The sequence below is a fragment of the Oncorhynchus nerka genome, linkage group LG17 (assembly GCF_034236695.1).
Source record: "Oncorhynchus nerka isolate Pitt River linkage group LG17, Oner_Uvic_2.0, whole genome shotgun sequence".
NCBI lineage: Eukaryota > Metazoa > Chordata > Actinopteri > Salmoniformes > Salmonidae > Oncorhynchus > Oncorhynchus nerka.
In genome coordinates, this window is record NC_088412.1 from 23,047,099 (window position 1) to 23,074,608 (window position 27,510).

Genomic DNA, 27,510 nt, shown 5'->3' on the forward strand with positions numbered 1-27,510 from the left:
GAAGATTGTTTATGCAAACACAACATCGTATCAATAAATGTGGTATTTTCTTTGTCCTCCTCTCTCTGCAGGGGGTTCTGCCTTTCCTTCTGTTTCTTGCACTACTTCACTCTTTTGTTCCCCACTGTCCCTCCTTCCTGGCATACCAGTCTGGAAGAAGTCATTTGGGGAGTATTGCGGGGGAGGAGAGGGGGAATTGTAGCAATGGTGGTGAGGGCTGCTGTTCAGCTATGACCTCATCCTCTCTTTCTCCCGTGGAGGGAGTGAGATCATGGCTGTCGTAAAGAGGCATTAATGGTGTCTTAACTGGCCCAGACAGTACTGGATCACCAACCTAATTGCTGAAATCCAATTGGCTCCTTAACAACCGTGTGCCCAGGATAAATGGACATTTGTGGAAGTATGAAGCACACTCTGCCTAGATGACAAATGTGGAATCCATTTTAACATAAATTATGTTTTCTCTTAGTGTGCAGACCAATTATGTGGTTTTCTTTGCAGATGTTGCATCACCATGCTTTTGCATAGGTGGGCATTTCTTGGAGAGTATGGCAGGCAGGCACCTCATGTCTTCCATTTGCTTGCTCAATATGTGTGTGTCAGACTTTGCTGAGGATGACAGTTTGTGGGTGTAGGTGTTAATTATTGTGCAGAGGAAATCCTTCGTCCTCTTTTACAAATTGTCCCACATAATTTACATAATTTTGAGTGGCATAGCCTAACTTGTTATTAAGCCATACTAATCAGCAAAAGAGTGTTGGAATGAGGAACATCTGAGAGGAAAAAAGAGGAAACTTTGCAATTATGCAAAGCTTTTAGTCTCTTTTGATGAGTTTTCAATTGTTATTCAACCAGAACAAGCATTTCATTAATCTGGTCAAGTGTCTGAAATTCATAGCAGCAGGAAGTAGTTTTGGGGTATATAACTGGTCCCTAATATAGGACTAGTAAAGGCCCAGGGCACTACTTTTGTGAAAAATGTTAACTAAATGTACTTGAGTTTTTACCAGCATTTGTAACTTGAGTCTGATAATTATCTGTACAAAACAGTTAATCTGATAATTCTTGTGGAAAATAAAAACAGATGCTTGATATATGTTTTCCAGTTTCTTGGAATACTTTTTTTCTATGTGAAAACTGAAGTGGTCTATTAATTCCTTTTAAGTAGACACTCTTATGCCAAGCATACATATTCATACTGGTCCCCTGTGGGAATTGAACCCACAACCCTAGCATTGCAAGTGTCATGCACTACCAACTGAGCCACATCATATCATCACAAACCACTTGATGTCTCTATGTACTCAATGACCAGCCTATGTACAATACAGTTACATTACGTTGTTTGTAAGGATGATTTTTTAATACTGCACAAAACGTGGCTGTTTTCTATGTTATTTGTTCAAGATAAATATTTCCTTTGATGTGGATGTTTTGTGTCTTTACCCAAAACTTTGCACCTTTTGATGTAAATGTTTAAGGACAGGGTTTTGTTCTTTCTGAAACCATTAGAATACCAATCTCAGAGAAAGGGACAGGGCAACAACTCTAAAAATCAGAGACACTGAAACATTTTTTTTGCACATGCTACAGAAGTCTATAATCGATCTGATAATACTAGTAAAGGCCCAGTACACTACTTTTGTGAAAAATATATATTTTTCTAAAAAATAATGTTATTATTATTTATTTATATGTTATTATTTTTTCAGAGGGTGCTGCTCACCCCTACTTCCGTGGCTATGCTGAAGTTAGTTTTTTTCTTCCTTTAATTTGTAGGGCTACTACATAGAATCGTGTATTTTTTATGTTTATTTTTTTCTTCTATTTAAGCAATTACTCAGACGATATGGGATTAGTGGTCTGTGCTGAATGTTTCAATGATAAATCGGCTGATTTTTAAAGGAATAATCCGCTGGGACTCGTGGGTTGACACCCTCCCCTTTAATCGCGTGGTTTCTCTCGTAGGCTTTGCTCTCACTTGCACATTTGCGATCAGTCGTTTCTTTCTATCGGAACTCTACTGTGCTTCTCCAAGCTCGCACCTGAGCTGACTGTAGTTGTTTTACGTTCTCTATTTACAGTAACGGACAAAAGCTATCAAAATAGGAAGACCTTCCACGTTTGCCTTTATTACGATCAAAATGAAGAAACGTGGAATAAAGCGCTCGAATACTGAGTGGTAGAAGAAGCCAAGGACCGAAGGTTTGTGTCTCAGCGCAATGCACTCTCAGTAGAAAAGCAGGAATTTTGTGAAACTCTTGTTTTAAAAGCTGCAGAATATACATGGAAGTAAAATTATAGATTGCAGTGTATAAATTGTAGTTTGTTTCAATTTGATCGTTGTTGATGGTCAAGTAATGCATAGATCACAGAGGACTAGGACGGAAGGAAACTATGATTACAGTGGAAGGTTTTGACCTAGATGTTTTTAGCCTATAATAAACTTTGATTAGTTATAATTGCCTTCAATGTGTGTTAAGGCGTTACCTGTATTATTGATTTCATGATAGTGGCATAATGCAGTAGGCTAATACAGTCGTTTTTTGTTGTAAAATATAATTGTGATGTAACATTAGTTATTTCATTTGGTGATGATTGCCTGCTGTTTTGAAGCAGGTTTCGACACAGGTCAGGAAAAAACTGTTTTATTTGTATGATATATTACTGACAGTATCAGTGAAGTAAATCAGACTTTCTTACCTGGGGTTTAAATGTAATTGCTCTTCTCGGGCAAAGTCCAGCTTTATTGTTTCTCTGAGCTGACATTTATAGTAAATAAAGTCCAGCTGTGGTCGGAAATAGGGTTTGTTTTTTTCTTTATTTTTTAAGCTGTTGCACAGTGGCCCCTGGACCAATGGATAAGTGTCCACGTGTGCAGTGATATGATTGTCATAGGATTTAAGGCTATCCTAGTAGTCCTGCATTATAAATGGAAGAAGTGATGTTAGTGATTTACATGACTTGAGGACAGACAATGTCAATCCAATCCACCGTCTGTTGTCTATTTAGTCTGAGGTCTAGAATCAGTTCACCCAAGGGCACGTAAGTAGTTTAACCTGAATCATCATATTTTCCCCCAACAGCAACCTGTCTTTAAACCCATCAAGTGTCTGCGGGAGCAGAGGTCAAATGGCAAAGTGGCTCAAAGACTATCTGAGTTTTGGGAGCAGGAGGATGCCTCCTCAACCACCCAAACCAGACTACACAGAGAGTGAGATTCTGAAAGCCTATCGGGCTCAGAAGAACCTAGACTTTGAGGACCCGTACGAGAACTCTGAGAACCGGGACAGAAACGACTCTGGGTCATCAGACTCTTCCCTTGCTGCCTTTGGTTCTCCTCTGAAGTCCGCCAGCCTGGATATGAAGGTTGTATCTCCTAAACACCGCCTCATCAAGGTGGACTCACAGGAGCTGGGGCGAACTAAGATCTTACTGAGTGCCGTCTCCTTAGAGGAACAAGAGCATGTAAGTTATTTTTCCTGTTCTACATTAACATTCATTACCATTACAAAGACCCCTCCGCTTATTGATTAAACCCATAAGCAAGTGACTGGTAATGTGAGTCAGAAGTATGCAATGTTTCAATACATCACGCCATATTTGAAGTGGCCCATAACATGGCTGGCCTAGATGGCAAATGGAAGGAAGTGTTATTGATGGGCTGGATGGCTCATTGAGTGGGGCGTCACAGTCCCCTGAGTTTATGTCCAGCCATAAATAATAAATGGCGTTTGGTTTAGCAAGCTGAGAGAGACTCCCATGTGAACACATGGTGAAGGAAGCCATGCAGGCGCTTGGCTATTGGACGGTATGCTGCCACACTTGTGTTGCCATCAGGCCCACAGTCCCACCCTGGATGAGTACAGTATGTGTTGGCAGGAGAACACACAGGCACAGCTGCAAGGGTCAGGGATGCTCAGGATTTCATAGAGAGATAGAGAGGGAGAGTGAAAGTTTGCCTATGTAGAAAGGCAGCGAATGCACATTAATTCAGTTTAAAAAATCAGCTCACACATCATGACTAAGATAATGATTTATCATTTGAAAAGCCACAAGTGCACAGCTCCTAACAGTACATTGAAGGTCTGAGGGAAAGTAGAGTCGATACAGACTCTCTGGCTGCTCTCGTTAATGTCTCAGTGTAGAATTCTGGTGTGTGAGAACATCTATACCCTCATTAACATTTCAGATTAATTCCTGGTCGTTCGATAACCTGTTACTGAATCAACAAGGGAACGTATATAGTTTGTGTCTGCGTGTCTAACAGGGGTTTGTTGACTGACTTGGTTGTCTGATGTGTGTGACCATATGGCTGCCTTTGTAGTTGTCAGTGTGCCAGCTGACTACTATTCCTTCCTGTGTGCAGCATGTATGGGCTATTCCACACCAGGACAGCCTGAATTGTTTTGTTGTTATCAAATCAAACTTTATTTGTCACATGTGCCGAATACGACAAGTGTAGACCTTACCGTGAAATGCTTCCTTTACAAGCCCTTAACCAACAGTGCAGTTCAAGAAGGGTTAAGAAAATATTTACTAAATAAACCAAAGTAACACAATAACATTAACGTGGCTATATACATGGGGTACCGGTACCGAGTCGGTGTGCGGGGGTACAGGTTAGAGGTCATACATGTAGGTAGGGGTGAATTGACTATGCATAGATAATAAACAGTGAGTAGCAGCAGTGTACAAAACAAATGGAGGGAGGGGGTCAATGTCAGATTGTTCTGGCAATTTCCACATAGAAGCTTCAATGGGAGATACCCAAAATATTTTCTGCCTTTCCTGGCATGGAATCGTCCTATGGAGGAACAAATGCTCTCCTCAAATAAACCCCCTCTGTATTCTCTATCTCTGTCACACAAAATAACAATTCTATCAGTTTCTGACATTCTCATTCTGTGTTGCTTTCAGATGTCAACTAATTCATTTCATAGAAAAATTGGCAACATGTAGAAAAACTTGGAAGTCTATTTTTGGACAATGAAAATATTTCTGAATTCTGGTGTCAGTGGTCTGTAGTTGAGACTGCTATGTGTATGAATGGTGTAGTGCACTGTCTCTGTATCCCAGGTAGTTCCATCAGCCCCAGCAGTAGGGGACACAGATTACTCTGATCCGTTTGATGCTCATCCAAACCCCTGGCCAGAGCCTGATCTGGGACACGTTCCCTGTGAGAACAACGGCTACATGGAGCCTTACGAGGCCCAACGTGTCATCACAGGTGAGTCTCAGGGTTTTGGATGTATTTACGTCCTTTTTTAGAACATTGTTATACATACTACAGACCACACGACAGGTAGGCTGATAACAGGTAGGTCACACATAATTAAAAAGTATATATTATGTCATTACATTCCTATTGTACATCCCTAGCTCATTGCCAGATCTGTTTGTGCTTTAGCCAACTCCTCTGACTTTGGTTGTCATGCCTTAGATAGAACAATTGGCTAGAGCCTAGAGTACAAACAGATCTGCTGACTAGGCTACATCCCCTTCCAGCAGAAACTGTCTCCCCATCTCAGACAGTTCTTTCAGTCTGACTCACTCAGCTCTCACACAGCCTTTCACCACCCCTTACGAATGTCTCTATCCAACTGCGCCCTTTCCCTCTCGCTATTCTTCCATCCTTCAGATCTATCGTTTCTCATTCTGCTTTTCTGTAGCATCATCTCTTATTCCCCGACCACTGTCTGTCAGGCTTGTGTAGTGAAGCGTCTCTCCAATCAGAGTGGTGGTTTCTCCCCTTGCTGCCCTCGGGGGAGTCTGGGTAGCTTTTTAGTCCATCTGAGAGTTAGTGAGTGTGTGTTTGACTGTTGTCTTTGCTGGCTTCATTCAGGTCATAAGTAGTTCATAGTCACAGGGTTAGGACGAAAGGGCTTCTAGTCTTTCAGTTTGTTAGATACACAATGGAGTCTGAGCCAGTCAACCAAGGACTGAGTCGGTGTGGTGTGTCTGTGGCCGCTCATTAAAAAACAGAGAGTCTGAGACTGAATATCTCTCGGATTCTCCAATAGAATCGCTATTATAATCCCAGAGACTGATTATTACTGACCATAGCCATAGCACTCGTACCCTTAAACTGATTGAAAATGGCAGATTTGGACATTGATGAATGCCTAAATTGGAACATAGTGGCTGTATAGTAACATGAATTCAGAGCTTCACATCGCTTCACAGGCGACAAGAAGTTTCCCCATCCCTCATGCTAATTGGGCAACTTTTGCATGTTTTTTGTTGTCTGAATGAGGGAAATGTTAATTGTCCAGAGTTTTTTTTTCACATTTTGTAATAAACAAATGTGGCAAAAGAACAGTAAATGTAAAATGCACAAAATCAACATTGTAATTTTTGGATTCAGGTGAACAGTTGCTACCATGGCCATGTATATCCTTTTCATACGTCTCCTGTAAGAAATGTTTCAATTTAGCCCTATCCATATAGGCTAATTTCCACGAGTGTAAAGGGTTAAATTATACAAATATTGGCAGATGTCATCCGAATGTATCTTTGATCTGGTTCTGTCACGTTTTTTAAAGTTTAGTAGAACTCAGTTTCTATTCTCTATCACCCACTGGTCTGCCGTCTATCTGCATACCGTAATAGATTCCTCATCCCCCCCACCATCATGTTCCCATCCATTTCTCATTTCCAACCCTGCCTGTTTTTATCTCCCTCCCCTAATCTCCTCCATCTCCTCTCGGCGCCCTGACACAGGTACAGCAGTATGCCACGACACTGAGCCTGCCTCTGTCACAGTGACTTAACATCAAGCCAACCCAGCCCTCCTTTCCTCACCTCCTCCTCCCACCTCAGGGTCTGTCCCCAGGGCCTCCTCTGTCGCCATGGAGACAACAGGGGCGCCCAATGGCAGTGTGTCCTCTGAAGGTTAAAGTTAGCCCGTTCTGTTTTTCACCAACCAACCCTCCCATTTAGCTCCAGCACTCTTTCCCTCTTACAAAACTGCACCTTCATAGCCAGGCTGGTGGTGGAAACAAAAGATCCTTCCACTTTCCTCACACCCAATATGTGATATGCCAGTGTTGAGCTTCTCAGCCCACATCAATGAGACAGCCACTGATTGCTGACGCTCATCGATACGCCTGTTGTTTCAGAAGTCTGTCTTCAGATGTTTTGTTATTTCAATAATCTATGACTACATAGCTCAAGGTCACATGTAACACTCTGAAGGTTGATTTTTATAGAACATGCTACACGCTGAGAAATCTGATGAAAATGCTAATGAGAGTGGTTGTTGTGAGATGCAGTAACTCGATTGCTGCTGTGACTGTGAAGAGAAGGGACTGCTGTTTGTTCTGCTCCACAGCTGCGGGTCTAGCCCAGGGCTCCGTTAAGCCTCCAGCAGGCTGCACAAAAATAATACAAATACAAATAGTTGCATGCTCTTTTCGTTTTAAATAAGGCAAATGTTTGTGTTCTCTCTACCAGAGTTGCAGCGTGGCCCTGGGGCAGCCCTTGCACGGGGCGAGGTGCAGCTCTACGACACCCCCTATGAGGATGAACGCGGGCGGCCGTTGGGGGTGGGGCTGGGGTACGGAGACCTCCTGGAGGAGGGCAGGGAGAGCCGGCTGCCGCAGGATGACGAGCGGCCAGCAGATGAATACGATCAGCCCTGGGAGTGGAAGAAAGACAACATCTCTAAAGCCTTCGCAGGTACAGACTAACTTCAGTCTCCTCCTCAGCAACATGACCACCAATCTCACACGTTTACTATTACACTCACAACCACACTTTTACACTCAATTACCAGTATTTCACTTTTTTGTCTCACCATACTACACACGTTGAATGACCACTCTCACTCCAGCCACAATGCCCCCCCTTGAATGAATGACCACTCTCACTCCAGCCAGAATGCCCTCCCTTGAATGAATGACCACTCTCACTCCAGCCACAATGGCCTCTCTTGAATGAATGACCACTCTCACTCCAGCCACAATGCCCCCCCTTGAATGAATGACCACTCTCACTCCAGCCAGAATGCCCCCCCTTGAATAAATGACTACTCTCACTCCATTGCACACACATGTTGAATGATCCCACTCATGACCACTTGCCTATTGAAGACGAGGCTTTTTAAAATTGTATTTTAGAAAATATATTTTGGGATATTTTCATGTTTTATTGCCAGATACAGATACAGGTTAGACACGTAGAGGGGGAGACTGATGAGAGGGATAAAGCTAAGAAAGTGAGTGGCGGAACGGGGGATCAAACTGCTGTCCTCCAATGGTGCAGCAGGTAGCCTAGTGGTTAGAGCGTTGGGCCAGTAACCGAAAGGATGCTGGATCAAATCCCGGGGCTGACAAGGTAAAAATCTGTCGTTCTGAGCAAGGCACTGTTCCCCGGGCGCCAAAGACGTGGATGTCGATTATGGCAGCCTCCCCCGCACCACACTGATTCAGAGGGTTTGGGTTAAATGCAGAAGACACATTTCAGTTGAATGCATTCAGTTGTACAACTGACTAGGTATCCCCCTTCCTACTACCACTATACTACCCTCGGCACACAATGAGTTGTCTGTGTCAGAGAGACCTACATCTTAACAATACAAGGTACAAAGTGTTTTTATGTTGTGAAGCCCTGTCTCTATCTGGTGTGTATGAGAGTGACAGATGGCAGTGGGCAGTAGATCAGTGTACGATACGGCAGAGCTACTTAAATGAGCTGCGTCTCAGAGTCCGGAGGTCAAGGTGGCAGGAGACTAAATCAACACGCTCGCTTTCACTCCCCTTTATTTCATGCTCTCCTTCTCCTCCCCCTCTCTTCTCAGTTAATTACATGCTCACGTTTGCATGACTGATCCAGTGCTAATAAGCCGGTGGTCAGCAGAACTGCTACAGCAGCCCACCACACACACACACACACACACACACACATCACATTAGCTCCCAGGCAAAGAAACACTGTAATTCTAGCGTTGACAGAGAGGATTATGTTGGTCGGGTGAGTGACCCTCTCAGAAGATTTTAAGGGTTAGAACCCAGAACTGTCTGCCAAATGTGCACTCTTGGACAGGATCTATTACAACACCAATTAGAAAAAGGTAGCAGATGTGGGTAAAAACCTCAGCTCCTGATTTTCTGGCACCTGTTTTTCTACCTACAGTCAGTCAGCTACGTGGCGCCCGGCCTGTGTGAACAGATTGGGGTGAAAAACAGAAACACTAATGTATTTCCATTCTTACACTTAATCCATATTCCCAGTCAGATCGCAGGCTTTGCTAGGTCAGATTGGTATGGCAGCAATACAGGGGGGGGGAGGTACCAAGGTGGTTATGGCAGATTTGATGTGAGCTCAGTGGATGTTTGTGGAACCCTTGCAAGGGGGGGGGCATTGTGACAGGGTGCAATCAGTCACCTGCTGACAACCTCTCATTTACAGGGCTGTCCCTGCTGTCCTCTCTCCCTACTGAGGTGACTGACACACACAGGCAGCCTGATAACGTAGGGGGATGGGTGGGCATCACGATCTGCCAACAGTGCCTCAGCACTCACCCCCCCCCCCCCCCCACACACACACACACACACAAATCACACACACTACTGTCAGTAGGCCTGATTATCACCAGTCACCTCAGTCGGGTGAGAACAGGATGCTCCTAATTAAATATATATTTAGAGAGGGCTTTTTGCATAGTTGCACAATTATGATAATCAGGAAGTTAAATGTTGTGCATATCCTCTTGCCAGTGGGACTTACATTATTTACTGTGGAGTCCAGCTCAGGCGGTTGAGATCAGTGTTAGTGTGAGTTGGTAGTCAATTGCGTTACACCAGTAGTGAGAGAACCTGCGGCTGACAGTCCAGTAAGTTTTAATTAGTATACCGCAAAGCTGTCACAAGCACCTAGCTACCCTCATCCAGCCACCATTAATTTATGGGAGTCATCGAACATTCAACAGTGAGGGAGGGATAAATAGCCCTGCAGCCATGCAACACCAATTAGTGAGCTAATGAAATGGACAGACTCATTACTCCACACAAAATGCCCTGTCAAATGAGTAAATGAGTGGTGTTCGGTTCACGGTGTCTTTGATTTATGTGCTGTTCGTATTTGATCTCTACCTGGTCTCCTCCACAAGTAAGGCCTTAAAGCTAGACTCAGCGAAATGACGTTGCCATGAGCAGCACCGGAGATATTGAGATGAGTGAGATGCAAGACTTCACTCTCTCACAGTCACACACAGTATCTGCACATGTGCACGGGTTCGCTTCACGTTGTTAGTGTGTAGTAGCCAAGGTACCAAAACAGCAGAGAAGTTGAGCCTCACGCTATAACGCACTTAGTTGTTGCGGAAATTGATACGCTATGTTGTTTACTTTCTGCATCTACATCATATCGCTGAGAATAACTCCGCATCATCTTCACACCATCTTTTGCAGATATGGAATATTAGATCGGTTTATACTGGAAAGTCTACAAAGACACGTGTGTGTTTCCTTGACTGTGTGTGAAGCTGCAAGAATGAGATTTCCATCACTGTGGCCAGTGTGTCCCTGGTCTGTTAGCTCACTCTAAGCAGGCCCTGGGGGTCCCGACTGGCTTCTCCCTCAATTTACAGGATGTGTCGTGAAGATGCTCTCCCATCCATCCCTGCTCTCTCTCCCTCCTTCACTCCCTCGCTCGATGTGAAGCGTTACTGACATTAATGAAAAGACATGTCCTCCGTGATCCCGGCTCGCTCCCTTGTGAGCTGGATGGGAGGCAGAGCGAGAGGGGAGGAGGGGAGTAGAGAATCAGTGAATGGAGAGATAATGTCCCACTTAGAGGGGAGAATGAGTGGGGGAGAGAGGGAGGTGGAGAGAGTGGGGTGCGGGAAGGCACCAGAATATACAATCCCTAGAAAAATGGAGAGAGCGGAGAAAGAGGAAAAGGAGGAATAGAAAGTCTTGAATTACAACATAACACACAAAGCAGCACCTATTTCTGCAGTTCTGTCCATGAATTCCAAATGCCATGCATATTCATCTTGTATATGCCTCAGTGTGAATTCATGGCTTGTGAATCCATGCATGTTTCACACTCATGTAGGGTGTTAATTGGCTGTCATTAGTAGAGAGCAGTTGTGCCCAGCAGAAGGCCTTTGTTGGCACAGAGAACATGGGGAGCTGGGCATGTTACAAAGCTGATGTCTTCATAACTGTGTTTAATGAAGAGATACGGCAGGATTTATCCAATGCTCATGTCGCTTGATTCCAGGATATTTATTTATGATTATGCTAAATAAAAAGGCTTTTTATATTTACTCAGCTTTTTAGCTTGTTGTGGCATTTTCTTCCAGACTGAAAGAGTAAAATGGATTGAAAATGTGTTTTGTTAAGATACTAAAATGCCTTTTTCATGGTTCAATCCACTCAAATTGTTTGCATGTGGAATGATTACTATGATTGTGATTCATCCAAGCCATTAATTAGTGAGTTGCTTTCACCTGTTGCCAACCACACCAATGGACCCACTTCAGTGTGATGTTTTCTGGCTGCATTCACGCAGGCAGCCCAATTCTGATACTTTTTGACCAATCAGATCTTTTCCTGAGACGATCTGATTGGTCAAAAGACTAATTAGTGTGTCTAAATGCAGCCGCTTTTGTGTATGCTTAGTGGCCTGTTCAGGTTTTTGTACTATAATCCTTAAATATTCTATTGTCGTGAAATCTCAATCTGCCTGCTAGTCCTCTCTCAGAACATTATCTTGTCACAATGTCTTATATCACAAGAAAGACCTTTGAGCAAATGGGCTCCCCAGCCTGTGTGACAGTCACCAGTTGCCATTAGTAGTAAATGGTGCCCAGATGTGTGTGTGTGTGTGTGTGTGTGTGTGTGTGTGCGCATGCACCAGGCCAGCAGAGGGTCACGTCCTGCCCTTTGTCACGGTGATGAGTGCTGACATCGTCAGGAGGAGGTAAAAGTGATGTCATGAGGGCGTTACAAATGGTTCATTCAGGTTTGATGTTACACTGCAGACCGGTCACACTGAAACACAGATGGACCAAACAGCTTCCCCAGAAATTCAAACATTTATACTTGGCACTTGTGTGCTACATATCGCAGCAACTTTGGAATCACAACTTATGAACAGAATGCACTCATGCTCTCATACTAGTGCAACTGGTTCATAAGCACGTGGTGGTATTATACTACACTGAATGTCCTTTGTGTTGAATGCTGTCTGGTACTCCCCCCAAACAGGGAAGGAATTCTGTTGGAATTGTCCCATTAACCATGACACACAAAGCTTAACTCTGTCCTCTTAAAAAAATATTATAAAAAAAATGTCCACACACTCTGAAGTGCGATTCTCTTCACCGAGTTCACTCCCCTCATCCTTACATTCTAACCCTCCCTCATTTTTGTTTGCTCTGAGCCTGTGTTTCTTTACCCCACACTCTCCCCTCAGTCCTTTTTTCTCTGTTTGGAGCGAGAGAGAGGTGGGGATGGGAGGCAGCCAGGAGAGGAAGTGTGGTTTGGGGGGGGGGGGGGCACACTTTAATCATGGCTTCTGCAGGGCTGGGGGGGGCTCTCCAGATGGGGCCATTGTACTGCACCATGCATCAATAATTCAGAGAGCCAGAGAAAGTGGCGGAGTGTGTCTGCCTGCTCAATAATTAAGCAGAGGGAGGGAGGGATGAGGGAGAGTGGGATGTATGTACAGCAGCACTGGGGTCTCTCTCCTAATGTCCCGTTCAGCTGCCCTTTGATGTCACACACCCAGGGGGTCTTTGGTTTTGTCAGATCATTAAGATGTCAGCCCCCTTTCCCCTTCATTTGTTTTGTAATCCTGTTTCACTGTGTGTGTGGTGTGTAGCACAGGCATGGAGGATTCTGGGTGAGCTTGTGTGTGTGTTTCTGCCATTGAGGCTGCAGTAATGTGTTGCGTGGTTACTTGCCACGGTTTGTAATTGGGCTAATTTGGTCAGCCCCTGCCTCACTGTGCGCCCTGTCCCTGACACACAGTCCACCTCATTGTCAACCGGACATGCCGCATCTACTACGCTCCCTTCCTTCTCTTCACTCCTTTTTAAAATATTTTTTTAATACTTATTTTCACCAAGACTTTCACATTCTCTATATTATTGTCCTTTCACACCCTTCTCCATATATATATTTTCTCTTCCTCTCTGCCTGGCTGCCTGTAGAGATGTCAGAGCTGGCTGAGCTTCCCTGGCCCCCTCCAGTGGGGCAGCAGCTGGAGGAGGAGCTCCCAACCCCCCTCAGAGAGCAAGGTGACCTCTCAACCTCTCATCCAGGACAACAAGACCTCCCCCAACCCCCTCCCTGACCCCCTATGACCCCCCCAGCCTGAACCCCCAGTGTCCTGCATCTGCCCTGCCTGCTTTCTGTATGATGTTAACACACATCACTGGGTCAAGTGACCTAACAACCCACCACTAGGTTTGGCAACACGTAGGCTAATGTAGATGCTGGTGGTAACACACGGCGATTGGTCTCATAAAGCATTTGGGTCATGATGAGCTTTTGCCAGTTGTCACACATTGCGCTCTCTCTCTCTCTCTCTCTCTCTCTCCCCTCTACACAGCACTGCAGCCCCTCGGGGCTCGCTCCCCACCACTACCCATAAGCTCCCTGTGCTATATGGCCCTCTCATGCCTTGTCACATTAGGTCACCCTGGAGCATCTCCCAGTCCCAACCAGCCACTGGATGATGATAATGTTGCACCCAGTCAGATCTGTACTACCAGCTCTCTTCTCCTTTGTGGACCCCTTCAGTAGAAACACTGTCTGTCCTCTATCCTATGGCATGCCGAACCCTTTGCCCTCTGCACCAACAAGCGTATCTCTATTTTTACCAGGCCTGACTCACTCTCATTCTTTCTTGCTCCTCCCCCTCTCTTTTAATATTTATCCTCCCCCTCTGTCTCTGTACAGTACAGTTTGATGGTGCCGAGTGGGACCGGTCCTCGTCCCCCACGGAGCGCCTGCGTCCTCCCAGGTCCAGTCCCCTGGCAGGAGGGGGTATGAAGTTCCGGATGCCCTGCTCTGACCCCCACAACATGATGGGGGAGAGAGTAGACCCCACCCTGCCCCTGGAGAAACAAGTGTACGTACTGTACTCTTCTTTTGTAATGACAATTTGTTGTGTACTTTGCTTTCTCTGGTTTGGGTTTTATTTCTCTGTCTATAGAGTAAAACTGAACGCATGACAGTAGAATGTAAAATATGGTTGTTTTGTTTTATACATATCATTAGAATAAAGTGTGTTTCTCCATATATGAATGAACAGGTCTACTAATCAATCACGTGTACACAATGCCGTAGGCATAAAGTGAGCACAGTGTGAGTGGGTAGTCCATTACTCTTCCTGGTGGTCTCTTAAGGGTTGTTACAGGGTCCACTAGAGAGCCCCACTCATCTCTGGGTTTGAGTGAGCATGGTCTGGTCTCAGTGTGACCCCCTGCGCCATCTGCCTTTAGTTAGTAAACCGTGACGAATGGAGATAATGTTTGTTTAAAGTGAGAAGGAACAGATTGTTAAAACACATTTGATGACAGAGCAAACGCATTCCAGCAATGGTGACAATAAAATATTTGCACATCACTTTATTAACACATCTGTGTAGCCTGCATCATGAAAATAATATCCCGTAATTTGCCCTTCACTTCCATTAGTATTTCACAATGCACTGAGCTGCTGGTCTCCTTCCATCCTTTCCATTACAGTTTTTTTCAATTGCTAACAAGCATCGGTCAATACTGAAGACACTCTTTCAAAACTCTTCACACAGTCTGCATTACCAACATGCATCTTGGCCAAACAGTTCATCTCACCTCCAAAACTCACTCAAACCACCTAAACACTTCATACATGTCTCAAAATAAGCTTGTTCGACCAGAACACTGGCAACAGTTCTCACTCAGAAAGCAGACATTGTCACTCATAACACACTGACCTAAAAAACACTAACAACAGGGAGCCTTACATAAATTATAAACTTTTCTCTTTGAAGTTTGAATGATCTTTCACATAAATCAGTATTTCATTATAGAATAAGAGTGACACCTTTTCGCTTTATTCACTGTACTACAGTTTATGTAACAAGAATGAATCAGAAATGCAGCAATTTGCTTCAATAGACTTTATAGACTATATCTTTGCATATACTAGTTTACTTGTGAAAAATAAAAAGTTGAAACAAAAAAACAAGTTCCAGGGCTGCAATAATAATTATAAACAAAAAACAAGTATAATCACTCATACTGTACATTACTGTGAGGGGTCTAGTTCTCATCAACATGTATAGTATAATCACTCATACTGTACATTACTGTGAGGGGTCTAGTTCTCATCAACATGTATAGTATAATCACTCATACTGTACTGTGAGGGTTCTAGTTCTCATCAACATGTATAGTATAATCACTCATACTGTACTGTGAGGGGTCTATTTCTCATCAACATGTATAGTATAATCACTCATACTGTACTGTGAGGGGTCTATTTCTCATCAACATGTATAGTATAATCACTCATACTGTACATTACTGTGAGGGTTCTATTTCTCATCAACATGTATAGTATAATCACTCATACTGTACATTACTGTGAGGGGTCTAGTTCTCATCAACATGTATAGTATAATCACTCATACTGTACATTACTGTGAGGGGTCTAGTTCTCATCAACATGTATAGTATAATCACTCATACTGTACTGTGAGGGTTCTAGTTCTCATCAACATGTATAGTATAATCACTCATACTGTACTGTGAGGGGTCTATTTCTCATCAACATGTATAGTATAATCACTCATACTGTACTGTGAGGGGTCTATTTCTCATCAACATGTATAGTATAATCACTCATACTGTACATTACTGTGAGGGTTCTATTTCTCATCAACATGTATAGTATAATCACTCATACTGTACATTACTGTGAGGGGTCTAGTTCTCATCAACATGTATAGTATAATCACTCATACTGTACAGTACTGTGAGGGGTCTATTTCTCATCAACATGTATAGTATAATCACTCATACTGTACATTACTGTGAGGGGTCTAGTTCTCATCAACATGTCTAGTATAATCACTCATACTGTACTGTGAGGGGTCTAGTTCTCATCAACATGTATAGTATAATCACTCATACTGTACTGTGAGGGTTCTATTTCTCATCAACATGTATAGTATAATCACTCATACTGTACATTACTGTGAGGGGTCTAGTTCTCATCAACATGTATAGTATAATCACTCATACTGTACAGTACTGTGAGGGGTCTATTTCTCATCAACATGTATAGTATAATCACTCATACTGTACATTACTGTGAGGGGTCTAGTTCTCATCAACATGTCTAGTATAATCACTCATACTGTACTGTGAGGGGTCTAGTTCTCATCAACATGTATAGTATAATCACTCATACTGTACTGTGAGGGTTCTAGTTCTCATCAACATGTATAGTATAATCACTCATACTGTACATTACTGTGAGGGGTCTAGTTCTCATCAACATGTCTAGTATAATCACTCATACTGTACTGTGAGGGGTCTAGTTCTCATCAACATGTATAGTATAATCACTCATACTGTACTGTGAGGGGTCTATTTCTCATCAACATGTATAGTATAATCACTCATACTGTACTGTGAGGGGTCTATTTCTCATCAACATGTATAGTATAATCACTCATACTGTACTGTGAGGGGTCTAGTTCTCATCAACATGTATAGTATAATCACTCATACTGTACTGTGAGGGGTCTAGTTCTCATCAACATGTATAGTATAATCACTCATACTGTACATTACTGTGAGGGGTCTAGTTCTCATCAACATGTATAGTATAATCACTCATACTGTACTGTGAGGGGTCTATTTCTCATCAACATGTATAGTATAATCACTCATACTGTACATTACTGTGAGGGTTCTATTTCTCATCAACATGTATAGTATAATCACTCATACTGTACTGTGAGGGGTCTATTTCTCATCAACATGTATAGTATAATCACTCATACTGTACATTACTGTGAGGGGTCTAGTTCTCATCAACATGTATAGTATAATCACTCATACTGTACATTACTGTGAGGGGTCTAGTTCTCATCAACATGTCTAGTATAATCACTCATACTGTACAGTACTGTGAGGGGTCTATTTCTCATCAACATGTATAGTATAATCACTCATACTGTACATTACTGTGAGGGGTCTAGTTCTCATCAACATGTATAGTATAATCACTCATACTGTACTGTGAGGGGTCTATTTCTCATCAACATATATAGTATAATCACTCATACTGTACTGTGAGGGGTCTAGTTCTCATCAACATGTCTAGTATAATCACTCATACTGTACTGTGAGGGGTCTAGTTCTCATCAACATGTATAGTATAATCACTCATACTGTACATTACTGTGAGGGGTCTAGTTCTCATCAACATGTATAGTATAATCACTCATACTGTACATTACTGTGAGGGGTCTAGTTCTCATCAACATGTATAGTATAATCACTCATACTGTACATTACTGTGAGGGGTCTAGTTCTCATCAACATGTATAGTATAATCACTCATACTGTACATTACTGTGAGGGTTCTAGTTCTCATCAACATGTATAGTATAATCACTCATACTGTACATTACTGTGAGGGGTCTAGTTCTCATCAACATGTATAGTATAACACTCATACTGTACAGTTCTCATCAACATGTCTAGTATAATGTGTACTGTGAGGGTTCTAGTTCTCTCTCTCTCTCCTGCATTTGGCCACAAGTTCTCATCAACATCACATCTTATGTCTTCTCTGGCGATGCATTTTGGAAAGTATCTTCTAGAATGTCTAATCCAACCCTGGCAGTCTTCAGGAGAAGTGTCTCCACACCCTGTCAATCTTCTGGAGAAGTGTCTCCACACCCTGTCAGTCTTCTGGAGAAGTGTCTCCACACCCTGTCAGTCTTCTGGAGAAGTGTCTCCACACCCTGTCAGTCTTCTGGAGAAGTGTCTCCACACCCTGTCAGTCTTCTGGAGAAGTGTCTCCACACCCTGTCAGTCTTCAGGAGAAGTGTCTCCACACCCTGCATTCATGGCATCCAGTAAGGACATCTGGTCATGTGGATGGTGGTCATAAACCTTCCACCTCCACGCAGAGAACTCCTCTATGGGGTTTAGGAAGGGGGAGTATGGAGGCAGGAATAGTACTGACGTCCTGGGATGTGCAGCAAACCAGTCGGTGACTGCAGCAGAGTGGTGGAATGCCACATTATCCCACACAACAACGAAGGTAGGGGAGTTTCTTGCCCCTCTCCTCCGCTGGCACAAGTCGACTATACAGGTCATCAAGAAAATAAATGAGCCTCTGTATTGTGGGGGCCAATGAGTGGTTTGTGTAACAGAAAACCATCATTGGACAGTGCTGCACACATTGTGATGTTAGCTCCTCTCTGGCCTGGGACATCCACGGTTGCTCTCTGTCCAGTCACATTTCTTCCCCTGCGGTGTGTTTTTGCCAGGTAGAATCCAGCTTCATCCACGAAGATGAATGTGTGTGCAGTTTGCCTGGCTTCCATCTCCATTACTCTCTAAAATACAGTAAATCCACAGTTTTACAGTACTTTACATAATGCATAGCTGTAAATGTACCCTGTTTGGTTATTGAACAGACATCTTAGCTGGACATATTGATACGGGAGTTCTTTCACACGTTCACCGTTTCTCTCAAAGGGTACAGTGTACAACTGCTTCATCCTTATCTTATGTTTCTCTAGGACTCTGGCAACTGTCGTTGTGCTGACCGTATTCACATTCCCAAAAGTGATATTGTCTGCCAGCACTCTGTCCCGAATTTCCCACAGTTTTATTGCATTGTTGCCAATTGCCATGTCAACAATGGCAATTTCCTGCGCATCTGATAATATTCTGCCTCTCCCTCCTGTGGGAGGCAACCTTTTGGATCCTACTGATAAACACAAAACAATCAATATATTTCAAAATGTCAGTACAAAATGTGAGCGTATTGTACTGTAATATGTGGTTCAATTATCATTGAAGGATGCACATCTCACCTGTCGTTTTGCCGGAAAATGTGTACTATTGATGCAACTGTTGAATGCTGCAGATTTGGTTGCACCCTTAAACTGGCCTCTCGCAAAGAGATACCGTGGTTTACAACATGGTCAATAATTGTGGCCCTTATCTCATCAGAGACCACCGCTATTGGTCTTCCTCTCCTTTGTCCTCCATGCATTCTCCCTCTCCCTGTCACTCTTCTTTCCCCACCAACCTGTCTTCCTCTCCTTTGTCCTCCATGCATTCTCCCTGCCACTCTTCTTTCCCCACCAACCGGTCTTCCTCTCCTTTGTCCTCCACGCAGTCTCCCTCTCCCTGCCACTCTTCTTTCCCCACCAACCGGTCTTCCTCTCCTTTGTCCTCCACGCAGTCTCCCTCTCCCTGCCACTCTTCTTTCCCCACCAACAGGTCTTCCTTGACCCATGTTTCCAAACTAAATAATTCCAAAGCCATCCTCTTTTGTCTGTTAGGTAATGAGACTAAAGACAGGACACTTGGGTAGGCTTTCAGCTGTGTTTGGAATTATAAAATATTCTGCTGAGATTTCCTATGTTTCAATCTGGTTACTGCAGAAATGCACTACATTTGCCATCATTCTGTTTTGAATGGGTATATAACAGTTTTGGAAACTGTGTGTTAGCATTTGAAAACATGTGCTGCAAATATATAGTTTTGCAGGTGGTGGAGTATGAATGAGAAAAGAGTTCATGGATTTCGGAGAATGTGGTCTTTGAATGCATTTTGTGTGAAAGCAATGAAAAATGATTCACAGTTTGGTCCACATACACTTCTGTTTCGCTGACTGTGGGAAAGAGTTTTGACAATGTGACTTCAGTTTTGACCAATGCATGTTAGCAATTGAAAAAAACGACTGTCCCTGTGGTATGTTTGTCAGGTGGTACCACGGGGCCCTATCACGTTCAGAGGCGGAGTCTCTTCTGACCCTGTGTAAGGAGTGTAGCTACCTGGTGAGGAACAGCCAGACCAGCCGCAACGACTACTCCCTCTCACTACGGTATGACGCTCAACATAATCACACCATTGATGTTTACATTTCAACGGCAACATCAAATCACTGCTAATGCACTTAAATACAGATTGATATGAGTCACATGGTGCAACAAGTACAGTAGGTTCGACTATTTATTGAGTCATCCTCAGATGGACTACTGTAGTAATCTGTTGAATGTTTTTCTGCTGTGTGTTCAGGATACTTGCTGCCATCTCCACTGATCTTTTATCTCACTATATGTAGGCCTCAATCTGTCTCTCTTCCTCTCCTCCTTCCCCTACTCCTCTCTCTTCTCCTCCCTCACATCCACCGAAGATCATTGACACACTGATTTTCCTCTCAATACTCTTTCAAGCTGCATACTGCATATCTGGACAAATCTCTTCTCTCTAATTACTAGCTTGATCCATAACCTTTTTTCCATCACTGTCCTCCCTCCCTTCCTCTGTCCCTCCCCACGGTCCTTCTTCTCTCTCTCTCTCTCTATCTCTGAGAGGTAATCAGGCAGGGAGAGCACACTCCAGCTCTCACATCAGCCACTCTCACTTCAGTAATGAATATGAATCACCTTCGGTGGGCCACACACAGGTGCACGTGAGTGAGTGGACACGTACACTCACTCTCTCACACACAGATGTTAACAGTGGAAACGCACAGGATGGCATTGTGTGAAGCGACAAAGCGACAGTATGTGGTCTCACAATAGGAGGTACCAGGGGTCTATGAAAAGAAGCGGTTTGATCTTTTCTCTGAATGGTTGTGAGGGAGACGGAGGTAGTTAAAGGGAGATGAGCAGGGTTCCTCAACTGGTGCCCCCCACTCCCGCAATTTTTGGAATCTGTTCCCTAGTATTTGCACACGTAATAGAGAGACACGTGATTGTATACAAACCTAAGCAAAGTTTGAAATGGTGTTTTAGTCAAATAAATATGTTTGTGCAAATTGATCACAAGAAACAGTCTACAAATGATTTGTAATTATGTTCCAGCCACCCGACCATTCGCTCCAAAAATTGGCCCACTGTTGAATCTAGTTGATGATACCTGGTGCAGAGAGTAAGTCGGCTTGGAAACAGACTGACAGACAGCCCAGCGTTACACCAATATGAATATAGATCAGACAAACCATGTCTCTTCAAGAGAGATTTTACTCAGTGATCTGTGGCTATTTAATAAAAAAACATACCTTTCATTCCTTGATGTGCACTAAAGTACATTAAGGTTGAACCAAAAGATTACATGCAACAAATATGAAATGAAAAAAGAAATCATTATGTGACATTGAATGAAACAATGTTTGTTGATGCTAATATGATGTACAATATTCCATTATGTTTCTATATGATAACAATAGCGTAATATATTTAATATGCCATATACTATTTTTTAAGTTTCACTAATTAATTCTAATTAACTGAATCATTATGACACACCCCTCACTATTGTCATTGTTTGCACTAATTGCACTATTTGTCTACATAACCTGGTTCAAGTATTCATGACATTACCCTGAGGAGGGCACAGTGATGCCGAAACGTTGGTAAATACCCATTAAATTGCTGGAGTGTGCAATTTTCTTTATTTTGATAGTTTATACTAAAGCACACACACAAAATAGCGCTAGCAGTTTAGCGATGCTGGTTCTGTTTGTTGTTGTTGTTGTGAAGAACAACAGACTTCCCTGGTCTTTAACGTTGATTTTGCTAACTGTAATAATGACTAAATGTAGCTCCTCAATTAGAGCCCTTGTCTTTCCCTCGGCTTCTGTAATTAGACATCCATCATGATGGACTGGTTGCTCTTAAAGGGGAGGTGCAGCTCTGCTCTACTGCTAGTACTGTATCACCCCCCCCCTCCCTCATCCCTTCATTTCTTTGTCTTTCTTTTTTGTCTTTTCTCTCACATGCCATTACATCACTCATTTATACTGTGTCACTCCCCCATTCCCTCTCTGCTTTCTAGTCATACATTATGATATGGTGTTAAATCTTGGTGAGAAATACCTCGTAAAATGCCAGAAATATGTAGGCTGTATTTCAGCCCTGTCCCTTCCACTGTGTCATTATGTGATATGATGTGGTCCATGACTCTTCCGTGCTCTGCCTACGCTGTCTTCTCTCTCAGGAGCTGCCAAGGCTTCATGCACATGAAGTTCAGCCAGTGTGGGAAGGATGGGAAGTACGTCCTTGGGCAGAACAGCCTGCCATTCGACACCATCCCAGAGGTCATCCACTTCTACACCACACACAAGCTACCAATCAGAGGAGCTGAACACTTGTCTCTGCTCTTCCCCGTGCTCGTACAGACCCTCTGATTGGCAGGGACTCTGTTCCTGGTATCCTGGGTCACATTGTGATTGGACACTGACTTTAGATTGGGTAAATCCCTTCGTTATTCAAGTCAATCAGGCCGCCAGTGCTCTAGTTGGACTGGACTATTTTGTTGAGGATTCAGCATCTGCTGGCTTGTCAGTACAGTACCTTCACGGACCTTCTAGTTTCTATGATGCCAACTCTCTCTGATTTGGGAACATATTCACATAAAATGCAATACCTGGACTATACCGGCGCCTTTAGTACCTGGGATGCTATCTGGAGTAGCAGAATGAGCCTCTCACTGAGCTAGTATTGCTCCACTGGTTGACAGTCTCAAGGAAAACTTGGTTGTACTCACACAAACACACCTCGGTTGATTTGATACTTTCTGTACTGTTGAGTAAATCCTATCATGTTGACAAATTGGAAGTCAAACCCGCATCACTGTATGGCTGTTGTAGCAGCAGCTGTAGAGCTGTGTCTAATTGTACTACTGTTTCCATGCGTTTGTCATAATGATCTGTGTGTCTGGACACCTTCACTGCCTGGTTGCAGTGCTCTGTAGTTGACCAGCACCATTTTCAGTAGAGAGCCAAAGGTTTATATGGCCATATAAATGGCCAAATCACAATGATAATGGTTGTTATGTTTTAATGATCATTCTTATTACCTGGATATTCATACTGTAATCGGTATGATTTCTCTGATATATAATTATGGATAGGACATGTTTTCTCATTTACCTGCTGTGTTCAAACGTTTCACCTGTGGTTAAAAACAATAAATGGTTTCTTAAAGAGCAGTGTCTGTGTATCATGTGGAAAGATGAATATCACAGTTTCTGATTCTGTAGATTTGTCCTTTGGTGTTATCCAAAGCCATATAGAGAGTTAGGCCAGGTTTTAGAACAGCCACTGTGTTAATGTCCCATGCAGAACTTTATTCTTGAAATGTTGTTGACATTTCGAGAGCACCTCTGACAATTTCTATATGAAATGACCCGCAAATTGAAGACGTTTTTATTGATTAGCATTCGGCATAATGTTTATCCCAGTCTTTACTGTGTTGTAGTGTCAACACATTTCTTAATATACTTTCACTGAACATCTTCATAGGTTTTGAAAAATATTAGAAATAAACAGTGCAACTCGGAAGCATTAATTATCAACGGCTATGGAGAAGAAAGTGGCGCGCTCCGGAACGTTCAACTGCATTGGTCTAACTCCATTTGTACAACAGGTGGGTCTAATCCTGAATACTGATTGGTTAAAAATGCATTCCAGACGGTGTCTATTCAACATGTTACCACCAGCTAAATCTAAGACATTAAAATGCCTATTTACTCTGTTCCTTCTGACTGCGCAATCCATTGTCTCATCGGCCCAGGCAGGGAAATTATAATTTTATTGAACCTTTATTTAACTAGGCAAGTCAGTTAAGAACAAATTCTCATTTACAATGATGGCCTACCCCGGCCAAACCCGAACCCGGACAACGCTGGGCCAACTGCACAGCAATATGGGACTCCCGAATCACGGCCGGTTGTGATACAGCCTGGAATCGAACCAGGGTCTGTAGTGAGGGTCTGTGCTAGAGGCAGACTAGTGAGGGTCTAGAGGCAGACTTTTCTGTTTGATGTCAAAATTCTGACATGAGCCGTGTAAAATACAAACATTTAGGAAGTCAGGGAAGGAGCAGGACATAATCAAACGTCAGTGGCTGTTGGCCAATGGTGGTTCTAGTGTTCGATTAGGAAGGATTTTATTTTTTTTCATGAGCATGGCCTTATTTCTATTACAGCATATTGGATGACTATCAATCATATTCCATTCACCCAGTTCAATGTAAAAGCGATAGGTTTAGGCTACTACATGATACTCAATTTCCCTATTCCCATCATGAGTTTGCTACAACCTAGTCTATGAATGAAAGTTTATTACGTATGTGCACACAGGTCGAGAGAAAATTGAGGTGACACATTCAATACCACCTTGCACACTTATTTCTGCATCTAGCTGATATAGGGTGTAAATCATTAGTCCAACAGTTGCAAACAAGAGTTTTTATTGGAGAAAATTCAGGTGTGTTTATTCCCATTTTGTTCCGTTTGAGAAATGTTTTTCAACAGAATATGCAGAATGAATACACCACTGATCACGGGTAAACAGTTCACTTTCATAGCAGCCACATTGTATTCCTTCTCGCATCTAAGCGCTCTCCTCTCACCTTGTCCCTTTGCTTGTGGACTTCAATGCACAACACATCAGCTGTATGTGACCAGGTGAAAAAACCTTTCCAAGCCAAACTATATTAAAACCACTACAGACAGCCTACATCATTGTCACCATAGTAGCTAAAGTAACGTCATAGTCAACATAGCTAATAGAACTAACGCGTTAGTAAACCCACTACAATCATGCAGTAACGTTAGTGTACAGTCAGTAAGCAGTTTAGCACTTACCCCAGTGGCAATAAATTTGTAAAACCAAAAGCTTACCTTGACTTGGAAGAGGTCCACTGTTGTGTTGGATAGTCATAGCCAACTAGCTAACATAGCATCCCTCTGTTTGAGCAGGGTGTTTCAGTAGGCAAAACTAGCTAGCTGCATTTGCTAGCTAAGTAAGTGAAACTAAAAGTGGGAAAAATGACTCTCTCCCTCGCTTCTCCTTCATTTTTGAATAAATACATTTGTTCAAAACTGTTCAACTTTTGTCTTTCTCTCTTTGAGTCAACTACTCACCACATTGTATGCACTGCAGTGCTAGCTATCTGTAGTTTATGCTTTCAGTACTAGAATAATTATCTGATCCTTTGATTTGCTGGACAACATGTCTGCAAGAGCTCTGATAGGTTGGAGGATGTCCACCTGGAAGTTGTCATAATTACTGTGTAAGTCTATGGAAGGGGGTAAGAACCATGAACCTAGATTTTGTATTGAAATCAATGTATCCAGAGGAGGACGAAAGCTAGCTGTCCTCCGGCTACACCATGGTGCTACCCTACAGAGTGCTGTTGAGGCTACTGTAGACCGTCATTATAAAAGTGTGTTTCAATCAATTATTTGGTGACGTGATTATATTTAGTATACCTTTTTAAATGTTTTTAAATTTGTATTTTTATGAAATTCATTGAGGATGGTCCTCTCCTTCCTCCTCTGGAGACTCCACTGATATACACGGCATATACAAAACATTAGGAACACCTGCTCTTTCCATTACATAGATTGACCAGGTGAATACAGGTGAAAACTATCCCTTATTGACAGAGGTGGGACCAAGTCACTATTATTTGAGTCACAAGGTCAGAGTCTCAAGTCGAGTCTCAAGAAAAACGGGTCAAGAGTCAAGTCCAAGCCATGCATTCTAAGAGCAAGTCAAGTATTGGGAATTGGAATTGGAAAGTGGCCGCGGTCATCCCCATCTTCAAAGGGGGATACACTCTAGACCCAAACTGTTACAGACCTACAGTATATCACAAAAGTGAGTACACCCCTCACATTTTTGTAAATATTTGAGTATATCTTTTCATGTGACAACACTGAATTAATGACACTTTGCTACAATGTAATGTAGTGAGTGTACAGCTTGTTTAACAGTGTAAATTTGCTGTCCCCTCAAAATAACTCAACAAACAGCCATTAATGTCTAAACCCCTGGCAACAAAAGTGAGTACACCCCTAAGTGAAAATCAACGCCATACAACACTCCTTCCATGGCCTCCAACTGCTCTTAAATGCTAGTAAAACTAAATGCATGCTCTTCAACCGATCGCTGCCCGCACCCGCGACTAGCATCACTACTCTGGAAGGTTCTGACTTAGAATATGTGGACAACTACAAATACCTAGGTGTCTGGTTAGACTGTAAACTCTCCTTCCAGACTCATATTAAGCATCTCCAATCCAAAGTTAAATCTAGAATCTGCTTTCTATTTCGCAACAAAGCATCTTTCACTCATGCTGCCAAACATACCCTCGTAAAACTGGCTATCCTACTGATCCTTGATTTTGGCGATGTCATTTACAAAATAGCCTCCAACACTACTCAACGAATTGGATGCAGTCTATCACAGTGCCATCTGTTTTGTCACCAAAGCCCCACATACTACCCACCATTGCGACCTGAATGCTCGTTGGCTGGTCCTCACTACATATTTGTTGTCAAACTCACTGGCTCCAGGTCATCTATAAGTATTTGCTAGGTAAAGCTCCGCCTTATCTCAGCTCACTGGTCACCATAGCAACACCCACCCGTAGCACACGCTCCAGCAGGTATATTTCACTGGTCATCCCCAAAGCCTTTCCTCTCCCTCTCTCCCCCTCGCCTCCCCCCTCCTCACCTGCCTCTCACCCCTGCTGCCTAATGGCTGGGGAAGAGCTTGTGTGTGCTGGAGTAGAGGAAGCATGGACATGCTAGAATGCTTTTGTACTCCACCATCCTCTCTTTGTTCCACTCTGAGTTCTGCAAATCGATGTCTATTCTTGAGATATAGTGCATTCGGAAAGTATTCAGACCCCCTTGACTTTTTCCACATTGTGTTACATTACAGAGTTATTCTAAAATGGATTAAATTGTCCCCCCCCTCAATCTACACACAATACCCCATACTGACAAAGCAAAAACACGTAAAAAATAAATAAATACATTTACATAAGTATTCAGACCCTTTACTCAGTACTTCATTGAAGCAATTTTGGTAGCGATTACAGCTTTGAGTCTTCTTGGGTATGACGCTACATGCTTGGCACACCTGTACTGCTGCTCCAGCAGGTATATTTCACTGGTCATTGCCAAAGCCAACACCTCCTTTGGCCGCCTTTCCTTCTAGGTCTCTGCTGCCAATGACTGGAATGTAGAGGTCGACCGATTATGATTTTTCAACGCCAATACCGATTATTGGAGGACCACAAAAAAAAAGCCAATACCGATTAATCGGCCAATTCTTTTTTTTTTTGTAATAATGACAATTACAACAATACTGAATGAACACTTATTTTAACTTAATATAATACATCAATAAAATCAATTTAGCCTCAAATAAATAATGCAAAAACAAAGTGTTGGAGAAGAAAGTAAAAGTGCAATATGTGCCATGTAAGAAAGCTAACGTTTAA

General features: G+C 42.8%; 1 protein-coding gene across 4 annotated transcripts; it reads left to right on the plus strand.

The window, feature by feature from the left end:
- The first annotated feature begins 1,963 nt into the window (after nucleotides 1–1,963).
- Nucleotides 1,964–23,195, plus strand: shdb (Src homology 2 domain containing transforming protein D, b). Of its 4 annotated transcripts, none has more exons than XM_029686037.2 (8): nucleotides 1,964–2,205; nucleotides 3,087–3,468; nucleotides 5,059–5,230; nucleotides 7,456–7,680; nucleotides 13,166–13,252; nucleotides 13,917–14,088; nucleotides 19,968–20,087; nucleotides 22,208–23,195. In XM_029686037.2, exons 2-8 carry the CDS (start codon nucleotides 3,133–3,135, stop codon nucleotides 22,395–22,397), a joined length of 1,302 nt encoding a protein of 433 aa, XP_029541897.1. In that variant the 5' UTR covers nucleotides 1,964–2,205; nucleotides 3,087–3,132; the 3' UTR covers nucleotides 22,398–23,195. The 4 variants fall into 4 exon arrangements, with proteins under 4 accessions (XP_029541897.1, XP_029541898.1, XP_029541899.1 ...); XM_029686038.2 differs by having other exon boundaries at nucleotides 1,965–2,205; nucleotides 5,080–5,230; XM_029686039.2 differs by lacking the exon at nucleotides 13,166–13,252 and having other exon boundaries at nucleotides 1,966–2,205.
- The last annotated feature ends 4,315 nt before the right edge of the window (nucleotides 23,196–27,510 follow it).